General features: G+C 45.9%; 1 protein-coding gene across 3 annotated transcripts in view; it reads left to right on the top strand.

Annotated features, from left to right (window-relative positions):
* Positions 1-16,226, top strand: part of LOC123758845 (transmembrane protein 117) — a 71,562-nt gene that overhangs the window by 660 nt on the left and 54,676 nt on the right. For all 3 annotated transcript variants that reach the window (XM_045743582.2, XM_069334593.1, XM_045743584.2), the window contains exon 2: positions 14,399-15,596. In XM_045743582.2, coding sequence (XP_045599538.1) covers positions 14,747-15,596 — 850 coding nt within the window. In that variant the 5' untranslated portion in view covers positions 14,399-14,746. The remainder of the gene's footprint in view (positions 1-14,398; positions 15,597-16,226) is intronic.

Genomic DNA, 16,226 nt, shown 5'->3' on the forward strand with positions numbered 1-16,226 from the left:
TGCGAGATCTCTTACGTGGGAAATCGGTGTCATACCTGCCATAAGACACTAATGCCCCAGCCACTGTTCGCAAACAACTGGGACATTTTACGCGATTGAGCAGAAGACTTATCGCAGGTGGAAAGGGCGAGAGCTGGGCCAGGCGGGAAAGACGGTGAGAAAATTCAAGAAAAGGTTTAATAATTACCCTTCCTGCCCGCCAAGATAAAACACGAACTTTGGGGCTCAATTCCAGAACCCATTACTGTATGTTATAACAATATTAATTCATTATATCAGGGTACAGCAAGCCAGAGTGTATTCATACACGTTAGGTTTATATCGAAGTCACAAGGCTTGTGGTGTGGAGGATGCTAGGCTTGTGGTGTGGGGGATGCTAGGCTTGTGGTGTGGGGGATGCTAGGCTTGTGGTGTGTGGGGGATGCTAGGCTTGTGGTGTGTGGGGGATGCTAGGCTTGTGGTGTGTGGGGGATGCTAGGCTTGTGGTGTGTGGGGGATGCTAGGCTTGTGGTGTGTGGGGGATGCTAGGCTTGTGGTGTGTGGGGGATGCTAGGCTTGTGGTGTGTGGGGGATGCTAGGCTTGTGGTGTGTGGGGGATGCTAGGCTTGTGGTGTGTGGGGGATGCTAGGCTTGTGGTGTGTGGGGGATGCTAGGCTTGTGGTGTGTGGGGGATGCTAGGCTTGTGGTGTGCGGATGCTAGGCTTGTGGTGTGGGGGATGCTAGGCTTCTAACATATCGGAGTTGATACTCATTAGTCCCAGGAAGCGTCAATATTGCAGTGTTTCATTTCCCCAAACCAACGTAAATTTTACGGTGGTTACTAAATTGCGTAAAAAAACATAACGGCGTTCCACCTTTCCCACCATCACCAAGAGCGGCTCCACCCAGGCCAGCGTTCATGGTTGGGGTGAATAACTAAAACTGTAATGAATAAATTAGTCATTAGCTCAAGTTGGTGTAATGCCAGCTTTGCATTTATTTAATATTGTGGTAGGGTATGCCGACTGATATAACGCACGCATACACACACACACACAGATACACACACACAGATATGGTCCTCACAATGCACAATCCGTCCTGTCCGACAGAGAACGTCGCATTTCGCTCGTAAGCTTTACACAAGGCCAAAAATTGTCACACTAGACAATGGAAACGACTCGCGAAAGTAACGTACTGTCCCGTTTTCCGTTTTGAATCCTCTGGTAGGTTAGGAGAGGACACTTTAAATGAACTCAATAACTTGACCCAAACATTCTTCCGTGGTCTAGGCAGTGCGGCGTGTATTATTCAGGGGCCCCTCGAGGTTCCCGTGGGATAACGAGGTTGGCGTGAATTATGCACTCTCCTGTGAATCATGTCCCGTGACATTTTCTCAATCGCCCCAGGCAGCTCTTCCTTCCTTCCGTAGTTCCTGTCACTGTTCCTGGTATGGTCCTGTGGAATCAGTTGTGCGTGCGAGGTTTGCAATTGGGCTTTCCATTCACCTGGGCTATATAGGAGTCTCGAACCACGTGTGAGGGGCCGAAGCCTTATCGACTGGGCTTTTGGGCTCTCGCGTGGGTACTGGTGCTTAAAAGCAGCCCGCCTTTTCGATCGTGTATAGCGTCGTTAATTAATGTACTAAATTGCCTGAACCTACCCTAATTGAGGACCTGCGAATTGAAAACGGGACATCACGTCAATTTTGTTGCCAGCCGCAATTATTTTAATACATCTCTCGTTGACGTTGGGGAGTTTTAGACCAGAGTACGATGAGTTTTGCGAAAGGGCAGGTTGATTAAACTGTACTCAACTGGTGTACAAATTCTCGAGCCCCTTGGGTTCTGGAATTTTTCCATTTGAAGCTGTGTTTGCAGTTTGCTTCCACAACTTCACTTTTTAGCAGGTTCCATTTATTCATTACTTTTAATTATTTGTAGTATCTTTGTAGCTTATTTGGGTACTTAGTTTCTAGTCGTGTATCATTGTTCTTGTGGCATCTATGCCAAATTACTTGTCCTTGTCAATTCCTATGAGAATTTTATATGTTATGATCATGTCTTCTTGCTTCTTCTAGTGACGTGAGGTGTAATTCGACTAGTCTTTCCTCGTAACTCATACCTCTCGACTCTGGGACTAATATGGTGGCATACCTCTAAATGTTCTCCAACCCCGTTTTGTGTTTAGCGAAATAAAGACGTCCAGGCTAGTGTCGCATATTTGCAGAATTGGTCTGACGTACGTGATGTACAAAGACTTGAACGACGTTTTGCTCATATTCCTAAAGTTACTTTATATTTTTGCCAACCTTGCATATGCAGCTGATGATACTATACACCTTTGTGTTGCACACAGGAGGTCACACACCGAAGTGTATTTCATTAACTTCGCCTTTCCCCCCTCCCCCCCTCCCCCCCCCCCCCTCCCCTCCCCTCCATTCTTTTTCCGATTTGATCTAACCTCTGACTTCACTTGTGGCAGTTCTCCCAGCTTCAATAGATCTTATCTCACTAGTGACCTCCCTCCTCCCCCTCCTGCACCACTCTGACCTCTCCAGTGACCCTTATTTACTGCAGGTGGACCTTTAACTACCAATGTAACAGGTCTGTAGTGTTCATCCCACCGCTCCTGTACCTCATACGGTGAGTACTAACCAAATGCGATCGTTCATATGCGTTGTTTTGGCTCGAAGTAAATCCTGTTTTAATTATAGTATTATTCAAAAGGCAATTATTTAGTGATTAGTTTCTGGCAAAATCCTTTTATAATTGAGATATTTTTTTTTATTCTCGCTGTTGCAATGATTGTGATTGGGAATATATAGTGGAAACTCGCGAAGTATATCGTCCAAGCTCCGGAATTATATTTTGAATTGAAATGTGCTATGCTTGCTTCTGAAATATACTGCAACATCTTATAAAAAGTATTATGCTAGCTCTGGGAATATATTATGCCAGCTCTGGGAATATATTAGGCTAGCTCTGGGAATATATTAGGCTAGTTCTGGGAATATATTAGGCTTGCTCTGGGAGTATATTATGCTTGCTCTGGGAATATATTAGGCTAGCTCTGGGAATATATTAGGCCAGCTCTGGGAATACATTATGCTTGCTCTGGGAGTATATTATGCTAGCTCTGGGAGTATATTATGCTAGCTCTGGGAATATATTATGCTAGCTCTGGGAATATATTAGGCTAGTTCTGGGAATATATTAGGCTTGCTCTGGGAGTATATTTTGCTTGCTCTGGGAATATATTAGGCCAGCTCTGGGAATACATTATGCTTGCTCTGGGAGTATATTATGCTAGCTCTGGGAGTATATTATGCTAGCTCTGGGAGTATATTATGCTAGCTCTGGGAATATATTATGCTAGCTCTGGGAGTATATTATGCTAGCTCTGGGAATATATTATGCTAGCTCTGGGAGTATATTATGCTAGCTCTGGGAATATATTATGCTAGCTCTGGGAGTATATTATGCTAGCTCTGGGAATATATTATGCTAGCTCTGGGAGTATATTATGTTAGCTCTGGGAGTATATTATGCTAGCTCTGGGAGTATATTATGTTAGCTCTGGGAGTATATTATGCTAGCTCTGGGAGTATATTATGTTAGCTCTGGGAGTATATTATGCTAGCTCTGGGATTATATTATGCTAGCTCTGGGAGTATATTATGCTTGCTCTGGGAATATATTAGGCCAGCTCTGGGAATACATTATGCTTGCTCTGGGAATATATTATGCTAGCTCTGGGAATATATTAGGCTAGCTTTGGGAATACATTATACTTGCTCTGGGAATATATTAGGCTAGCTTTGGGAATACATTATACTTGCTCTGGGATTATATTAGGCTAGAGTTCTTGAAATATATTATTCGGCGACTGATATATTTTTTTTATCTGAAGAAAATTCGGAATTTTATTCTGTTTCATCATCCTTTTTTGTAATTTGATAGTTTGGAGATGTTAGTGACGGGCATGCTAACTGTTGCTCCTTAAGGCTGAATATTACATTATTAAAGACACGTTTTTCTCTCTATTGACATGGAACGAGTATCACTTTATTGTCCGAAACGCTCTTAAGTAAAATGGAGTTAAAGGATATTAGAGGCGAAACTGTGCGTGTGTATTCTCACCTAGTATACATACTATGAGTATACATATACTTACCTAGTATATACTCACCTGTGCTTGCGGTGGTTGAACTCTGGTTCTTTGGTCCCGCCTCTCAACTGTCAGTCAACTGGTGTACAGATTCCTTGAGCCTACTGGGCTCTATCATATCTATATTTAGAACTGTGTATGGAGTCAGCCTCCACCACATCACTGCCTAATGCATTCCATCTGTTAACTACTTGACACTGAAAAAGTTGTTTCTAACGTCCCTGAATGTGTGTGTGTATTCAATTAGTGGTTTTTGCGCGGTTTGAGCTCTGCTTTTTCGGCCCGCTTCTCAACTGTCAATCAATCAACTGTAACTACTAACTAATGTTTTTCACACACACACACACACACACACACACACACACACACACACACACACACACACACACACACACACACACACACACACACACACACACACACACACACCTTCTCACTCACCTTCACCATCAGGTGTTCTCACCACCTTCTCACCTTCCTCAGTGGCCACATTCTCCCCCAGGTCTCACCTTCCTCAGTGGCCACATTCTCCCCAGGTCTCACCTTCCTCAGTGGCCACATTCTCTCCCCAGGTCTCACCTTCCTCAGTGGCCACATTCTCTCCCAGGTCTCACCTTCCTCAGTGGCCACATTCTCTCCCAGGTCCCACCTTCCTCAGTGGCCACATTCTCCCCCAGGTCTCACCTTCCTCAGTGGCCACATTCTCTCCTAGGTCTCACCTTCCTCAGTGGCCACATTCTCTCCCAGGTCTCACCTTCCTCAGTGGCCACATTCTCCCCAGGTCTCACCTTCCTCAGTGGCCACATTCTCTCCCAGGTCTCACCTTCCTCAGTGGCCACATTCTCTCCCAGGTCTCACCTTCCTCAGTGGCCACATTCTCCCCAGGTCTCACCTTCCTCAGTGGCCACATTCTCTCCCAGGTCTCACCTTCCTCAGTGGCCACATTCTCTCCCAGGTCTCACCTTCCTCAGTGGCCATATTCTCCCCCAGGTCTCACCTTCCTCAGTGGCCACATTCTCTCCTAGGTCTCACCTTCCTCAGTGGCCACATTCTCTCCTAGGTCTCACCTTCCTCAGTGGCCACATTCTCTCCCAGGTCTCACATTCTCTCCCAGGTCTCACCTTCCTCAGTGGCCACATTCTCCCCCAGGTCTCACCTTCCTCAGTGGCCACATTCTCCCCCAGGTCTCACCTTCCCCAGTGGCCACATTCTCTCCCAGGTCTCACCTTCCTCAGTGGCCACATTCTCCCCCAGGTCTCACCTTCCCCAGTGGCCACATTCTCTCCCAGGTCTCACCTTCCCCAGTGGCCACATTCTCTCCCAGGTCTCACCTTCCTCAGTGGCCACATTCTCCCCCAGGTCTCACCTTCCCCAGTGGCCACATTCTCTCCCAGGTCTCACCTTCCCCAGTGGCCACATTCTCTCCTAGGTCTGGCGATAAAGTTCTCTGTAAGTCTCTCTCTCCTTTAACGTAGACCAACGTACGTGTCTTGGCTCGCGTATTGCCGTCTTGGGTCTTATCTTGACACTCTTGAGTCTGTGACAGACATAATACTATATTACTGAATGTCGTAACTTGAAATGTTTTAAAGATCTTGGCCTATGAATAAGTTTATTATATAAACTTATTATAGGAAGGAATTATACTATCTCTTAGGTCTATTGATATAATTATATTATAACCCATTGCTTGAAAACGTTTGCCAAAAAGATATACACAATATGTTGTATCTAGGTTAGTGTGCCTCTTTAAAAAAAAAAAAAAAAGAAAGTTGGAAAAAATTACATTTCCTGTTTTCTGCTCCAGGATTGGAACCAAAATATCGAGTCTTGTGAGGTTGAGTCAAGAGGCAGGTGCGTCGTAGTAGAGCTTCTCTTCTTTAAGTCGGAGGAGAAACTCTGGCATCTACAGCTGCTAAGAAACTTTTTTATTTTGTTTATATATTTTTGTAACTAATCAATTAGATTATATTTTGGAGTTATGTCTGTTGCTTGTCAGTCTGCAGGTTCGTGATTGGAGGTCAAACGCTTGGGGCTAGCCTCGCCCAATTTGTCACACTATGGATGTTGGGTACGTGCCCAACATGGGTGGGTCGGCGTTGGCTTAATTGAAAAAAAGTGTCAAATGACACGGTGCCACAGTAACCCCGACTGTGAATCTCGCTATAGCATTCTCAGCTCAGGTTATTGAGAATGGATATTCAGAATAGCCTAATCTGGCTATTAGGTACGACATATACATAATTACATACTGGACTTTCATTGATTGGACTGATTGCCCTGCTCTGGGCTGTGTTACGCCCTCAGAGTATATAACCATTCACACAGTTTACATCACCGAGTTACAGCCCCGCTCCTGTGCCAGGTAAGTCCTCTACGGGCTCACCATAGCCCGTGCTACTTAGAACTTTTTGTTCCTAGTAGCCGAATCTTAAACAACAGTAATTTACATCACCCCTCATTCTGCTTAGCTTAGCATCTTGAAGGTCAACTGCGTCTCGGTTCAGCCTTGCTGGTCCAGCATCTTTGGCGATCTATGGCATCTTCGTTTAAACTCGTTAATTTGTGTTACAAGATCAATTACATCCCTGGTTGAAATGATTAGCTTGTTTAAAATGTTAACTACAGTTCTGTTCAACATCGTTACCTTGTAAGATCACCTCTATGAGGAAATATTGAGGCCATGCAATGGGATTGAACCCACATCTCTGAATTCACATACACACGCATGTTCGATCTCATATACAGCTTCAATATTTTATCATTTATATATATATAATATATATAACAGTGTCAGACCACGGAGGAAGAATTGAAACAGGAATTTCGTTAAGTACTTTCGTATATTAATACATCTTCAGCAGGAATGATTTTCAAGTCAAGTATTGGATATATATATATATATAGGCAGGAGAGAGGTGAGGTGAGGTACAATGAAAAATGAATGGGAATTATATATATAATATATATATATTAATAATTTAATATATATATATATATATATATATATATATATATATATATATATATATATATATATATATATATATATATTCTCACGTGTGATTTCGCTGTGCATCACCTCTATGCCTGTTCTACCTATTTAGCACGCTATAAAATCAACGATATCCTTGTTTAACCATATTACCTGTTTTCAAAAATCACTTAATTCTGGTAGAGAGAAAACAGATTTTCTGACCCCGTTGAGAGATGACTGGTGTGAAGCGTCATCAACCGTAACGGCCTGGGAAAACAGAGGATAACGAGCTCAAACAAAAAATACTAATAATAGCTCGGAAGCTTTTGCAGAGATTGTTGTAAAGTGACGTAAACAAGGGCATTACCGCGGCTCCCGGTTCCTCTCATCTTTTGTGTCGGAGTGAAGTGCGTCAGTGTATATTTACCCAGAAATTATAGTTTCATTTCCCCTTGAGAATTAAAGTTACCCCCTTAGTGGAGGAGGGCGTCTGTTCACGCCTGTACTCACCTAGTTGTGTTTGCGGGGGTTGAGCTCTGGCTCTTTGGTCCCGCCTCTCAACCGTCAATCAACAGGTGTACAGATTCCTGAGCCTATTGGGCTCTATCATATCTACACTTGAAACTGTGTATGGAGTCAGCCTCCACCACATCACTTCCTAATGCATTCCATTTGTCAACCACTGACACTAAAAAAGTTCTTTCTAATATCTCTGTGGCCTGTGTGTGTGTGTGTGTGTGTGTGTGTGTGTGTGTGTGTGTGTGTGTGTGTGTGTGTGTGTATATTCACCTAATTAACTCGCCTAATTGTGCTTACGGGGGTTGTTGAGCTTTGGCTCTTTGGTCCCCCCTCTCAACCGTCAATCAACTGGTGTGTGTGTGTTAATATTTCGTTCCTTTATCCATCCCCAATTTGGATTTCTATCCTATTATTTGCAGCCAATGAAATATTAATTACATGCTGTTGTTAGTGGATGACGAGTCCTGTTGCTATTTGGGATTGTGTGCACTAATGATCAGAATAGCCATTATTAATAACCCAACTCACATATGATTTTCAATAAGAGTTGTTGTTTAAGATTCACTACCTGGAACCAAAAGTTCCAAGTAGCACGGGCTATGGTGAGCCCGTAGGATCAATAAGAGTGACGATGTTTCAGTCCGTTTTGGGCGCTTATGAAGCCATGATAAGGGTCCAGGAGGGACCGAAACGTCGCCGCTGTTTATGTGTGGGTTGTGTTTCAGCCCCGTTATTGTGACTGGGTCTCTGCAATTATTATTATTACTGGCGATGAACTAATTGTTTATAATTTCTTCAACATGGATTCAACTGGATTTATCATATGCGGATGACGTCTTAACAAAAATTCAGCACTCAAGACCTTGCTAGCCAATAAATCCAAGGTTATAATAGAATTTATAAGAGACTTCAAAATCCAGATCCCACAACATCATTATACAGAATAAACAAAGGAGAGAGATCCTTAGGCAAATCAAGAAGAGTCCGTAATTTATAGGACACAAACACAAGACTTGTTCAAGGCTCTAGGCCGGCATTTGAATGTTGTTATAGATTCAGCTACTCGGAACAAGTTTCAAGTAGCACGGGCTATGGTGAGCCCGTAACTTCCCTGACACAGGAACGGGGCAAGTAGCACGGGCTATGGTGAGCCCGTAGTGGCCTGGCACAGGAGCGGTAAGGCATTTGAATACTCTGCGAGGATTTATGTGGGTTGGCGTATTCCCCCCCCCTGTCCCATCCTAACTCCCTATCCTGACCCCTTCCAAGTGCTATATAGTCGTGGGGGGGGGGGTGGTTGGCACTTTCCCCTGATAGTTCCCTCCCCCTTGCTTACGTCAGCTGATAGTTGTATGCGCCGACGTTCATTTGTTATCGAGGTGGACTCTGGCAGTCCCCTCGTGACCCTTGAGTCTTTGAACCATTCCCATCCTGTGGTGGTCGATATTTAATATTGGCTCTTTCCCGTCTTGAACGAATTTGAGACAGTTTGATGTTGCCGGGTATGGAGTCACGCTGGCGGTACCGCTCGTGAACTTGCCAACGTCGCTGGTAATGAGGCCATTCGTCCCCGTTCCAACTCCTTAATTAGAATTCCTTATTCAAACGTCTCCTGAGTGGTTCATGACGGAAACTGCAACCTGTGGCAAGATGGATGGTGAGGTGTTACGGAAAACAAACGGGCTGATATTAAATGTGGCACATCCCCCGTGTCTCTTTTACGGGCTATTCATGCCCGTGCCACCTCTTGGGTGGCTTCATCTTTATCAGTCAGTCGTGTCCCTTCCTCCCAGCAGCATAATATATAGTGACAAACAGCTTGGGCTTCACTACGTTGTGGTCACGTGCTAAACTCTCGGGCACCTAATGCCACACAGATGTGCTCGTTATTGTCCAAACTGCTGTCTCATTTACTCCTCGTGGAACATTCTTATTTTCAGAATAGTTGTAAATCTTGGTTTCCCAGTGTCCATTTGAGTCACTTGTCCCTCGATAGAATCCTTGGGGGATCCGATACCTTCGCTAGCGCTTGGCTTGTGTTGTTTGGTCAAGTATTGGCATCCTGAATGATTCAAGGCCTTTAGATTATTCTGTGATGAAAACGGTTCTAAATAGTTGACCAGACCACACACTATAAGGTGAAGGGACGACGACGTTTCGGTCCGTCCTGGACCATTCTCAAGTCGATTGAGAATTGGTTCTAGATAGTCTCCCTGGTTTGGTATCTTCTTTTGATAATTACTTACTCTCTAATGCCACCACTGTATACCTTAAAATTTCGTACAGTGCGCGAAATTAGCACTTATAAAAGTTGCAAAACATTTTGTTGACCAAACCACACACTAGAAAGCGAAGGGACGAAAGTGAAGGTCGTCGTCCCTTCACTTTCTAGTGTGAGGTTTGGTCAACATATTTCAGCCAGGTTACTGTGACTCCTCGTCTGCAAAACATTGTCCACCACATAACCAGACAACCCAGGAACTCCATATAGGGTGAGACATACGACCACGTGTTACACGCCCCAATGCTGGGAAGATTATGCTCCGTACAGCTTGAGGTCCACGAACCTGGGTCTGCATTCGGACAACAAAGTCCCTCAATACATAATTCCTAGATAAAATCTAGACCAGAAACCCCCAATTAAAAAAACAAGGTCTCTCAGAATATGTGGCCTGACAGCCAAGCATGTTTAGAAGTACTAGAATATGCACATATTCCTTTAACCTTTGTAACCTTTAAATACAAAAAAAAAAAAGGGAAGGGGGTGGTAGGAGAAGAGCACACAGAAACTGTATTGGAGGGGACCTACATTACCTCCAATACGTTATGTGTGGTTTCCTCCGAGGCTATGGGTCCCCTTCTTCCAGCCAGAGGTGCACATATATATAAATGTTCTAAAGCAATTAAATTGAAATTGAAATAAGTTTGAGATATAAATACACACAAAGGGGTGAGATTGCTCAAGCTATTCTCATCCCGTTATTTTAAAGCATATGTGCATAACCACATCTTGCAGGATACATTGGAAAGGTTTTACCAACACTCACCAGCCGGGCCACGAGAGAGAGAGAGAGAGAGAGAGAGAGAGAGAGAGAGAGAGAGAGAGAGAGAGAGAGAGAGAGAGAGAAAGCAAGCTTACTCAGCTCCCGCACAATCGTCTCAGCAAGGATCACAATCCCTCACTAGTATAACTCACTGCATGCCACGCAAACATAACTTTCCTTCAGATGTATTCCTTCGCCCTCATTTTTAATACAAACAAAATATGTGATGAAAAGTAAAGTGTATTTGGAGCGCCGGTGGGTGTAGAGGGATGTTTGAGTGTACACACACACACACACACACACACACACACACACACACACACACACACACACACACACACACACACACACACACACACACACAGTACCCAAATGAGCCACAGAGACATTAGAAAGAACTTTTTTAGTGTCAGAGTAGTTGACAAATGGAATACATAAGGCAGTGATGTGGTGGAGGCTGACTCCATACACAGTTTCAAGTATAGATATGATAAGAGCCCAGTAGGCTCAGGAACCTGTACACCAGTTGAGTGACAGTTGTGAGGCGGGACCAAAGAGCCAGAGCTCAACCCCCACAAGCACAACTAGGAGAATACAACTGTGTGAATACACACGCGCGTGCGTGGGAAGAGGAACACACAGGCTCAACATCACACGCAGAAGTGCCTAGCCTCCCGAAGCCCACGTCAGAGTTCGTCAGCTTCACATGCTAAGTATTTCAACATAAGAACAGCGTTAAGAAATCTGGATAAAGAACACGTCAGGATTCTGTATTCACATATGTCAGACCAATTCTGGAGTATGTATAGCTAGCGGTTAGTCCCTATCGCCTCATACACAAAACTAAGATGGAGAAAGTCTAGAGGTATGTCACCAGACTAGTCCCAGAGTTACGAGGAAATACTAATTAAAATAGTTAAAACTCAAATCACTAGAAAATAGAAGCTAGAGGAGACATGATTACTAAATGCAAGATTCTCGGGGAAATAATTTAGCATATATATATATACAGATTATTTGGAATGGGTGACACACGAACAAGGCGACACATGTGGAAACGAGTTACATAGTTCCAAGGTTACTTAGCCTTCCCGGATTGGTGCCTTTTGATAATCACTTACAAGTGGAAAACTGGGTACGAAAATGATCTACAGAGTCATTACGAATACATTTTTCAGTGTGAGAGAACAAGTAGAATGCGCCAAGAAGTAAAATGGTGGAGGCGGAGTTCATACACAGCTTTAAACATAAATATGACACGACCACCCAGCGGGCTCGGGACCCTGTACGCCTATGGATTGAATGTTGGAGAGTCGAGACTAAAGAGGAGAAAAGCACCACTCCCGCAGGTTCACACAGGTGCATATTTAAGTAGACGAACGACCTTATAGTGTATCCTAACACTTTCGGGGCACTATAACTGTCTTCTGGCGACCTTGGGAAGCAATCATACCTTGGGAAGCCTCGTGACCGCTCAAATACAGGCTTCGTGGTGCAAAGCCTCGCTCCAGTCGTACAGGCAACCGCTGTACCAGATGGGTGCAGATTTTCGCTCCTGATGGTCATACTAGTGTGATGTCATACTCGCCCAGACTGCCTGGGTGTGTGGCGGGGATGTGGTATGCGAGTTATGACGCTTCCTGGGTCTGTGGTGGTCAGTTGTGGGCGGGGCTGAATGTAAGTATACGAGATTGGGCGTGGGCGTGGGGCGTTCGGAAGTGGATGTACTCGCCTAGTGGATGTTAGTTTAGGTGCTGTTGGTACGTGTTCTTGGCGGTGATAGGTTTATGTATGCAGATGAAGAGTCACAATAACGTGGCTGACAAATGTTGACCAAATCACACATAGAAAGTGAAGAGACGACGACGTTTCGGTCCGTCCTGGACCATTCTCAAGTCGATTGATAATGGTCCAGGACGGACCGAAACGTCGTCGTCGTCTCTTCACTTTCTATATGTGGTTTGGTCAAGAGGTTTATGTATGTATCACATTTATCTGTACGCACCTGTTTACGTTTCCTAGGCATTAAGCTTCAGCTCCTGGACTCAGCCTCTCAGCTTTAAATCATCTGTTATCCTTGTTCCCCTAACCCTTTGGCTTCTATCGTATGTACGTAAAAATGTCTGGGAATTAAAGGGTGGTCTTGAGCTGTAGCTCCCTCTACATATTATTTGGCTGCTCCTGCTCGTTAACCAACCGCATTCCCAACTCAAGTGCCAGTCTGCCTTTCCCAACTATGAATGGTGGTCTATTCAGCTGGTAAAAATGATGAATAAATTTGTGTTAGGCGCAAAGGCAAATTCAATGCATATTGAAAAGTGCCGTGTAATATTTCTGGATTATAAAATGCTCCTTACGCGTTGTTGCCATAAGGATGATAATTACAGAAAATAAATAGAAATACGGTCCTGGAGAATAAAGTGCGCGTTTTCCACCCTATCCCTCCCCATCCCACCCCCTGTATAATTACATTCCGTCACACGATGTGCACATCAGTACAGGTCATTTTACGGGGGGCCACACTTGGCGTACCTCGTTGGCACTTCCAGCCGTGCCATAGTTGCCCTTACCACACTGTTGCCAGGCTGGCGGAGGAGATAAGTGCTGTGCTGGTGTGGGGTTGAGCTTCAGCTTACGGGTTCTCAACCTTCAGACGACAAATGTAATTGGAACCAACTCCCTGAGTGTGTGTATATCTTTGAGTCCGTCAAAGGAAAACTGCCTCGGCTATTTCATTACGGTTGTTCATTCCGCTTCACTACTCTTGCTCGGTGACGTTCATTTTTATTTCTAGTGTCCCGGTGGATTATTTCGGCATTAGGTTCCATATTTCTTGTTGTCTCGTCCTTATCCCCTTCAATTTCAACCACTTTCAGACTCTTTATTCATCTCAGGATCTTGTATCTTTGGATCATGTCTACTGTGCCGTGAGATTTAGTGCGTTTCGTCTAATTTTATAGCTCATTTTTTTTTCTTCAGTTTCGGGACCAGTCTGGTGGCGAACTTCTAAACTAACTCTCTCTCTCTCTCTCTCTCTCTCTCTCTCTCTCTCTCTCTCTCTCTCTCTCTCTCTCTCTCTCTCTCTCTCTCTCTCTCTCTCTCTCATTGCTAATCACCTAGTCACCCCTACATCCTCCACACACTACCTGTCCCTCCACCCACTCCTAGTCTGGCTGTCCCTCCTCCAGCACCCCGACTAGTCTCTCCTGACCTCTGGCTGCAAATGGCTATAAATGCCCTACTTCTCTCCCCAGCACTTATGGCATACCTCCCTCATTTATCCCACCTCTGTCTTCTCTCTCTCTCTCTCTCCTGTCTTCTTGGTCATTTTCCTGTCTTCGCCTTCTGCCGTCTCTGCCGCTTCCTCGGTCTACTTCCTAGCTCTCATCTCGTGTTTTTCTCCCTCCCTTCTTGTTTTAAGGTCTCTGCTATTTCCTCTTATCGTACTCATCTCTCTCTCCCTGCATTATCCTGCCTCATTCAGCCTTCTCGTTCGCTTATATTTCACTCTCTTTCTCTTGATTAGATTAGGCAAAAGTGTGTATTGTGTCAGTAAAGATGTTAATAATGTTCTTGATTTCCATTTGCGTCTTGTCATAATTCTCAAGCTATGCTGTGATACAGAACGTTCTAGGAAGCTGTTATAAATAAAACGAGCGAACAGTTGTTCATGACGACCATTTAGCAGCTAAATTGTTTTATTTTCCAGGGAGGACAGTGAGCTGGCCGGTGCAGGCCCACGCCCACGATGCCAGGGCCCCTTACGCCCGCGCCCACCACACCCCTGGCCCCCCCGCGCCCGCAGCGCCATGCATTGCCCGCCCACCCCGCTGTGTAGACACACGCCCCCACCCACACGCCCGGCGCGTGGCGTTGGCTAGGCAACGCTGCCACTCCTAGTGAACCGTGTGAGTGCTGTGAGAGTGACTAGTGTGACACAGTGAACTATAGGAGCGTGACGGAGCGGCCCGGCCAGGGTGTGACGGTGAGGCCCAGCACTGTCCGGCGTCATGACGCCCCCCAGACGGAGGGAGACGCCGGCCGTGACGTAGACGACATGCAGCAGGCGGGGTGCGGGGAGCTGGAGACCCACGACGCGGGGATGTTCCAGCTGGAGCAGCTGGAGCAGCTGATCAAAACCCTGGAGGCGCGTAGAGCAGCCAGCTGCGACTTGAGCGACGGCTCGCCGACATCTGCATCCCCTCGCGCCCTCACCCCCAGTTCGATTCCCGCCCGAAGCATCAACTTCTGGCGCGAGGTCTCTCCCCAGTTGTCTTACATCGACGGCGGGAGCTCCGGCGGGACCTCGTACGGGCGCAGCGTGTCCTGGAACCTGGCGGAGCTGTCACCGGCGGACCCTGCGGCGCCCCGCTCGCCCTTCCACGACCACCGCGCATCTGCAGACTCCCTCAAACCTGCCCAGGACCCGACGCCCTCCCTGCCGGCGCTCGCCCCCATCACCAAGTTCGCCTCGGACACGCTCTGCTCGCCCTCCCACCCACTCGTCGCCCACTCCGTCGTCCAGGTGGAGAAAGGCGACATCAAGACCAAGATTCAGAAGCGCCTGAGTTTTGGCGACACCCTCGACCTGCACACTAATATCTACACCCCGGCGGACGACTGCAGCGGGGGGGTGTCTGGGGGTCTGGAGGCGGCGGCGGCGGGGGGCGCGGCCAACGGCTCGAGCACGTCCTTGGAGCGGCGGTGGCTGGAGGAGGAGGTCGGGGGAGGGCCGCCGCTGGTGAGGCGCAAGTCGCTGGACACCCAGAGTCAGTACTCGTACTACATGGACAAGGACCTGAGGTACTACTTCCAGCACCCGTGGCTCAGACTCATCATCGCTTACCTCGTCATCTTCTGCAACTTCCTGCTCTTCGCCGAGGACCCCGTCTCTCACTCCCACGCAGGTTAGTGCCCCCTTCCTCTCTATTCTGAATTCCATGACAGTCTGAAAGGAATTTGACGTCAAGATATTATTTCAATTTTAATTTCCTCTCTACTAATAACCATGTTGCGTTTAATTACTAAAATGTGCTGTTTTTTTCCCCCCGTGTCCAATAATGATAGCGGCGTTCTGTAATGTAGTGAAGTAAACCACATATTCTTTGTAATAATAAGAATGTAGGTTGTGTGGTCACCAGCGTGTATTTGTAGATACTTTGGTATTGAGTTCTACCCGGGAGGATGTTCATTTAATTTCGAATAAGCCTGATGTTTATCACAAAGTCTTCATGTCACGTTTCTGCCCGAAACGCTATGCGTGTTAATGGCTTTACAAGAATGTAAAAACATCAATGCTACGTACTCTCATAAACCCACTGTAATAGTGGGCATCCATCAGTCTCAGGAGACTATGGAGTTGCGCTCTGGTTGTCTGGAGTGGTGAGACTTGTGTGGAGGGGAAAAGGGAAACATGAAGGACAAATTGGGGTGATAATAGAGAGGAACCCGAGGGAAGGTATTGGGAGAACAGATAGTGAAATAGAGAGTGAGGGGAAAGGAAGGTGTTATAAGGACAGGCATCAAGCCATTACGAC

Source organism: Procambarus clarkii, chromosome 31, assembly GCF_040958095.1.
Source record: "Procambarus clarkii isolate CNS0578487 chromosome 31, FALCON_Pclarkii_2.0, whole genome shotgun sequence".
NCBI lineage: Eukaryota > Metazoa > Arthropoda > Malacostraca > Decapoda > Cambaridae > Procambarus > Procambarus clarkii.